At 44.2% G+C, this 7,416-nt stretch overlaps 1 protein-coding gene across 1 annotated transcript; it reads right to left on the bottom strand.

Moving 5' to 3' along the window:
* Positions 1-4,310: 4,310 nt before the first annotated feature.
* Positions 4,311-5,834, bottom strand: LOC117544645. Its single transcript, XM_034213863.1, has 2 exons — positions 5,470-5,834; positions 4,311-5,290 (listed from the first exon to the last, which is right to left on the bottom strand). Exon 2 carries the CDS (start codon positions 5,121-5,123, stop codon positions 4,386-4,388), a length of 738 nt encoding a protein of 245 aa, XP_034069754.1. The 5' UTR covers positions 5,124-5,290; positions 5,470-5,834; the 3' UTR covers positions 4,311-4,385.
* Positions 5,835-7,416: the final 1,582 nt, after the last annotated feature.

The raw sequence follows: 7,416 nt of genomic DNA, 5'->3' as shown, positions 1-7,416 counted from the left end.
CATATCTGGGGACTGGCTTCTTTTTTTTTTGCAGTGGACATTTTTGTCCCGAATGGTCAATTAGGGTAGTCGATTTGTTTCACAATGAATTAAAGATCCATTTGAAAGATTTAAATTCCAAAGTAGATCGAGAAAATAGCCGTGTTACAAAAAATCAGGCCATTTGCAGAAACACAACCAAAGTTATCGCCCAAATGAGACGTGAAAAATTACCCATTTGGTCCAAAACGTCCAGAGTGATACCGGAGGGTTAAAACATGAAATGTGCCAAGTTTAAATATACCGGATTTAGCTTTGAGCTGCTTTCCATCCGCAGTCCCTCACATAAAACATTAAGAAAATGAAAATTACAAGCATAGCAGTACAAATACATGGAATGCAAGAAAAGTGCAAGAGTAAGAGCAGAATACCGACAGCCTGCAGACTGAAGTTTGAGATGAAGATTTGAACAAAAGCATTGCGTTGCTGCTCGTAGCAGATCTGTTAATACACCACTGAAACTAGATGGCTGAAGTCAGGACCGGCCCTTGGCATAGGCAGTATAGGAGAATGCTAAGGGCGCATCAATCTTTGGGGGGCGCCGGAAAAAAAAAAAAAAAAAAAGTTAGAAATTACATTACATTGCATTTAGCTGACGCTTTTATCCAAAGCGACTTACAATAAGTGCGTTCGACCAACAAGATATAAACTTGAAGAAAACAGAATCATATAAGTACATCAGGTTTCATAGAGCAAAAACATTTCAAGTGCTACTCAACTGGCTTTAGATAAGCCAGTCCTTTATTAGTATATAAGTGCTTTGTTAGTAATTGTATCGCTCGAAGTGGAGTCGAAAGAGATGAGTTTTCAGTCTGCGCCGGAAGATGTGTAAGCTATCTGCTGTCCTGATTTCAATGGGGAGCTCATTCCACCATTTTGGAGCCAGGATAGCAAACCCACGTGTTTTTGCTGATGGGAACTTGGGCCCACCTCGCAGTGTGGGTGCAGCGAGCTGTTTGGCTGATGCAGAGCGGAGTGTACGTGCTGGGGTGTACAGTTTTTACATTACATTGCATTTAGCTGACGCTTTTGTCCAAAGCGACTTACAATAAGTACATTCGACCAGGAAGACACAACCTTGAAGAAAACAGAATCATATAAGTATATCAGGTTTCATAGAGCCAAACATTTCAAGTGCTACTCAACTGGCTTTAGGTAATCCAGTCCTTTATTGGTATAAAAGGACCAGCTGGGTCAGCTGGGGACGTATCCTCCTGATGTTGTAAAGTGTCTATCTGCAGCAGCGGGTTGTAACAGCGATGTTTGCAGTGAAGGACAGGTTGTTATCTAGGATCACACCCAGTTTAACCATGTCCTGGATGTAGGAAGGGCCAGATCCATTCGCAGCATGGTACGCAAGTACCATTGTCTTGAAGTGGATTCTAGCAGTTACCGGAAGCCAGTGGAGGGAGCGGAGGAGCGGGGTGGTGTGGGAAAATGTTGGAAGGTTGAAGACCAGACGAGCCGCTGCATTTTGGATCAGCTGCAAAGGTCGGATGGCACATGCAGGTAGACCAGCCAGGAGGGAGTTGCAGTAGTCTAGGCGTGAGATGACGAGAGCCTGGACCAGAACCTGCGTGGCTTTCTGGGTCAGCTGGGGACGTATCTCCTGATGTTGTAAAGCGTGTATCTGCAGCAGCGGGTTGTAGCAGCGATGTTTGCAGTGAAGGACAGGTTGTTATCTAGGGTCACACCCAGATTCCTTGCAGTCTGAGTCGGGGAAACAACAGAGGTGCCGATGTTGATTGTCAGGTCAAGAGTGGGACAATATTTTCCCGGAAGGAAAAGCAGTTCAGTCTTGTCAAGGTTGAGCTTGAGGTGATGAGCAGACATCCACTGAGAGATGTCAGCTAGACAAGCAGAGATGCGTGCGACGACCTGGGTCTCTGAGCGGGGAAAGGACAGGATTAATTGGGTGTCGTCAGCGTAGCAGTGGTATGAAAAACCATGCGGGTTAATGACTGATCCGAGCGAGTTTGTGTACAAGGAGAAGAGGAGGGGACCAAGAACAGAGCCCTGAGGGACCCCTGTAGCTAATTGACAAGGTCGGACTCGGACCCTCTCCAAGTAACCCTGTAGGTACGGTCTTTGAGGTATGAGGTGAGGAGGGAAAGTGCTGAGCCTGAAACTCCAAGTTCTTGGAGAGTGCGAAGGAGGATCTGATGGTTCAGGGTTAGGGTTAAGTCCATTTACCTATCCCTCTGGACAAAAATCTCTATTACTTTTTTGTAAAAGTCCTCCTTATCTTCTTGTAGTTTCAAAATTCTATCATAAATCTAATCTAATCAATAGATTTATGATTCGAAAATTATAAAAGTAGGGTAGACATGTGGATATGATCCGGCTGAACAAAACGTGCATTTATCTAACAGGTTTGTTTCCCACAGATCTTATTTGGAGCTATTTTCTAAAATCCTATGGAGAAATCTCATTGCTTTTTTGTTGAGGGAAGCCATGCGCAGCTTACTTCCGGGTTTTAGGACGCGTCACTGCAGCTCTCTCGTCTCCTCCTCACACACCACACTTTTCGCGGCACACGTACTTACAGCCAATCAGCTCTGAATGATGTGAGATGACGTATGGTGGGGATGACAGCTCTATGCCCCTATGGTCATTATTTTTTTGCCACACACATTAAATTGGAAAATATTCTGAGCATGCGCAGTGTAGTTTTTACAGTCACCGTTCACTTAGACAGTGAGAGGGAGGGGCATGATCGGGTTTTGTCCCAAATGGCTCTAAACAGCTCAATAGGCACACACTGTAGACACTAATTAGAAGAACACAGACTAAAACAGCAATGTACAGACGAATCAGATGATTAAACATGATCTTAAAATATATATATTTTTTAAAATTAGCATTTTTTTTTAAATCATCATTTGTAATACTTTCTGCTGACACTAGGTGGGGCTGTGCCACCTGTGGGGCTGTGCCACCTGCCCCTAATGACCAGTCGCAACTGCACTTGGAGAGAGAGGGGAGAAGGAGGTCAGTGTGTGGGTGAAAGGAGGGTCTTGTGACCCAGCGGTGAGTAAAGGTGAGTCAGAAAAAGAAGAGCGAATATCATCAACCTTTTTTTCAAAGTGGTTAACAAAGTCGCTTGACAGAAGGGAGGAGGGGGAAGGGGCTTTTGGAGGGTCCAAGAGGGTGGAAAAGATGGAAAATAGTTTTTTGGGAATGGAATAGGAAGATTGGATCTTATCTTGAAAGAAAGTGCTTTTTGCCTGAGAGATCGAAGCAGAGAAAGAGGAGAGGAGAGCCTAATAGGTTAGGAGGTCGTCATGGTGTTTGGATTTCCACCGTTTCCGCTCTGCTGCCCGAAGGACGGTTCTATTAGCACGCAGTGCGTCATTTAGCCAGGGAGCAGGAGGGGACTGACGAGCCTGCCGAGATGTGAGAGGACAGAGAGAGTCCAGAGAGGATGAGAGAGTAGAGAGGAGAGTTTCTGCAGCAGAGTTTGGAGGCAGGAGTTGGAACGAGTCAGAGGAAGGGAGGGCTGAGAGCAGCGATGAGGCAAAGGTAGAGGGGGAGAGGGAACGAAGGTTACGGCTGACAGGTGCAGGATGAGAAGAGATTAGTTTGTTATGTTTGGAAAGGGGTAGAGAGAATGAAATGAAGAAGTGATCGGATGTGTGGAGCGGGTTTACAGAGAGGTTAGAAGCAGTGCAGTTCCTTGAGAATATGAGATCAAGGACATTGCCAGCTTTATGAGAAATACAAAAAAAATATTTTTTATTTATTTCATAACAACACAATTTCCCGATTTTGGATCAACAAAGTACATCTTATTATCTTACACTAACAGAACTACGCCTATAATGCGTACAGCGTCCATAAACTATGTCGCACCCCCCCCCCCCCCCCAAAATCAAGTTGACCTGCCCCAGCCCCAGTAAAAACCAGAGGTTTATGTGAAATGGTTATTTTTTTGAGATAATGGTTTTAGTGTGCAATTATAGGTTTAAATGTTGTATTTGTGTTAATTTAAAATAAATCAAACTCCCAAAAAACGTATACAGCTTTTATTAACATTGGAATTAACGCGGTCTCGGTGTGGGGGGGGGGGAGAGCTTTAGAGAGCACAGACTATTATAACTTGTAAAATGTATAGTATAAAATACTATATGACAGTAAAAAAAGTTGTCATTAATAAACAAGAATACAGTTTAAAAGGAGAGTGATTTGTAAAATATCCATATCAGGGCATGACATTAAGGATTTTGGGAGATGGCCCTGTGGGCCATCTAAGCTAATGTACAGATGGCCCTGAGTCCAATAGAGATGGCCCTGAAAAATGCGCGCGGACGAAATGATACACGAAAGGTTTGGGGGACCTGCAGGTCTTAGATGCTGTCTGGTGCATTCTCTAGAATTATAAGATGAACCACCACAATATTATATTGTACAATTTCAATTTTATTCTTAATTTCACTTCTTCTTGTTTGTGTTTGCTGATTCAATGACTGATAGTCTTTCAAGAAAGTGTCAATGTCTGACTCGTCTATGTCTGACTCATCTGAGTCGCCAAGAGCTTCAGCCAAGCGCTTCTCGCCAGCAGCCACATTCTCTGCCTCAAGTCCAAGCTCGTCAGATATGGCCTCCTGGCGCACATTCTCCTCCTGCTCGGCTTCCTGATCCATAAGAACCAGGTCTTGATAGAGGTCGTCCCGTATCTCCTGCTCCTGCTCCTTCTGCCACGGGTTGAAGCCAGGGTGACGAGCCCTATTTCCTGAGGTCCACCACTTCTCCATGGCTCCGGCAGCATCAAAGTTGTCCATTGAGGGGCCCTCAATGGAGGAAAACATCAGGCGGCTGAGCTGCTCAGTACCCAGACAGGAACGCCAGTCGTTCTTCACCCTCTTCATGCAGCTGAACCCCCGCTCACACACTGCAGTGTTGACTGCCAGAACAAGGTATATTTCAAACAGTATTGACAGCCCCTTATACTGTTTGCATCTCTCAGTGTCACACAGGATGCCAGAGAAGATCTGTGGCATTCGAAGTGTGCGGGCTGCTGCATAACTCTTATAGAGGATGAACTCAGACTTCAGCATTTTAGTTGTAACACTGTGCTCGTCCATCAAGGGCTGATAATGCTCACAGATATCAGCAAAGTCTTGTTTGCCATAGGCAGCCAGCTCCTGTCTGTCAAAGGGCCACTGACTGGGGTTGAAGATGGAACATTTTGAAGGGACACTCCATTTCTGGAGATCTTGGAATCTTTTCTCCAGGTGCTTGATGAGCACATCTGCAAACACATACAAAATGTCAAATTATAATCCCTGTCTCTGGACCACCATAAAAAATCATTTATATCATAACAAATGTGAAATTATATTCCTGTCTTTGGACCACCATAAAAAAATTATCTATTAAAACATGTTATGCCCATATTTACTTATGAAGAAAATATTATTGGGCACATACCTATGACTTTCTTCCGGAGAAAGAGAATCTGCCCTTCGTTGACATACTTGAGTTTAGTCCCTCGGAAGAGGCCGGTTTCAGCTGCAGCTCAGTCTTTCTCTTCTTCTTTCCAGGTTGTTCACCTTGCTTTGGTGGACTAAGAAACATTGTAATACACTCTGACTTTAAATTATTTGATCATTATGTATTCAGCATCAGAATCCGTAACAAACTGAAATTCCCGCGAAAATGTGGTTGCATTCGATTCATTGTCCGGGTAGTATTCAGTTGCGCCACTTATGTGACAGACAAGAATAGTCAATTCTAATGTCTAACACTTAATGTGGAGAAAGAGATGTCCTGTGTGGGTTGATTGTGCGTTGATCTGTTGGTAATGCCTCTGGGTTCCGGTGGGCATGTAAACAAATGCATAATGCTGCGCTATACTTTGTGGCCTCACCCAGTTGCATAGCGACACTTATTGTTTAGGTGTCTTTTAATAAGCAGGTAGTCATATCATTAGCTAGAACTAGCTGGATCTGATCGATATGAACATAAACGCGAGTGAAGTCTAATCTGACGGGAGAGAGAGATCAGCTGCTGCTGCTGCTGCTGAGGAGTCGACACGCAGCTCTGCATAATCACATGCAGCGGTGAGCGGACAAAACACACACACTTCAGGTTAGAATATCACACGTAGCTATTTTAATTACCTCTCAAACTACCTAAACTAGTTATAGTAGATGTGTTTTAGTTTTACTGTCGGGTCACTCATTACTGGATCCGCGAGCTGCATGATACTGGCATAATAGATTGCCCGATCGGGCAACCAGCAGGTGAGGCTTCATTGCCCGAGCTAAATGCTAGATGGCCCTGGGCCATTGGGCCATCCTTAATGTCGAGCCCTGCGATATATAAAAATAAGTTTCATATGGGTTTTTCATATGGGTTTTGAGAGATGTATCCATAGATCTCTCCATGTTGCTCTCAAAGTGCACCAGATTGATGCTTTTAACTTCAATATTAAAAAAATAATAATCTTCCCGGACCCCCCTAGAGGTTAGGTCCACCCCCCACTTAAATCATGTTAAAATGGATAGGATACTAAATACATTTGCACACATCTTGTGTCCATATCTTTTTGTTTTGGTGGTCATGCCACACCGTGCACGTGCATGCATGCGCGAGTCATAGTGAGTGTCTGCATTTTGGGGGGGAGGGGGCGCCAGCTAAAATCTTGCCTAGGGCAGCAAATTGGTCATGGCCGGCCCTGGCTCAAGTGAACACATGTGACCCCGGTTGATTTAAACCCTTTATAAATGCAGTCTATGATTTAAACCGATATAAAAATAAACCAGATATATGTTTAACACAGTGGCGAGCCGTGACTTTTATACCTAGGCCCTCTGACCCCCCCCCCCCCCCCCCCTCTTCCCTCGAAAACAAAGAAGAGATATTACTATACTTCAGCGGAATATCAAAACAGTGGTCCGGGGTGCAAAACGCATCAATAACAGCGACCCTCTACCACACAAAACAACACCATTTATATAAACACCTATCATGACAGGGCACCCACAGCCAAGTAACAATTACAAATGAATTAAGTCGGCATGGCGGCCCACATTGAAAATGACTTAGGCCTAACTTTGATTCGGGTTTTAGGATGCGTCACTGCACCACTTGCATAGACCTCACAGCGGGCGGAACTTGTCATAAAGTCCGCAAAAATAAAGCCCGCCCATTTAGAGGAAAGATATGATTGGTCAATTGTACTGTCATTTGACATTACTCTCTCGTTGAGTTACTGTAGCGGGCCCTCTGTGAATTTACAGAGGGACCAACAAGCTCTCCCGTCTTCACATAACTCGCAGAGACGGCATTTAACCCTTCACATTCCAACAGAAACTGAACAGGCAGATTCCAAGGATTTATTTCTTTGGAAATATTATTTTAAATACAATTAAA

This window comes from Gymnodraco acuticeps, unplaced genomic scaffold, assembly GCF_902827175.1.
Source record: "Gymnodraco acuticeps unplaced genomic scaffold, fGymAcu1.1, whole genome shotgun sequence".
In the NCBI taxonomy this organism is placed as follows: domain Eukaryota; kingdom Metazoa; phylum Chordata; class Actinopteri; order Perciformes; family Bathydraconidae; genus Gymnodraco; species Gymnodraco acuticeps.
Note: the sequence above shows the minus strand (reverse complement) of the source record. Positions and strands in the feature narration are given on the sequence as shown.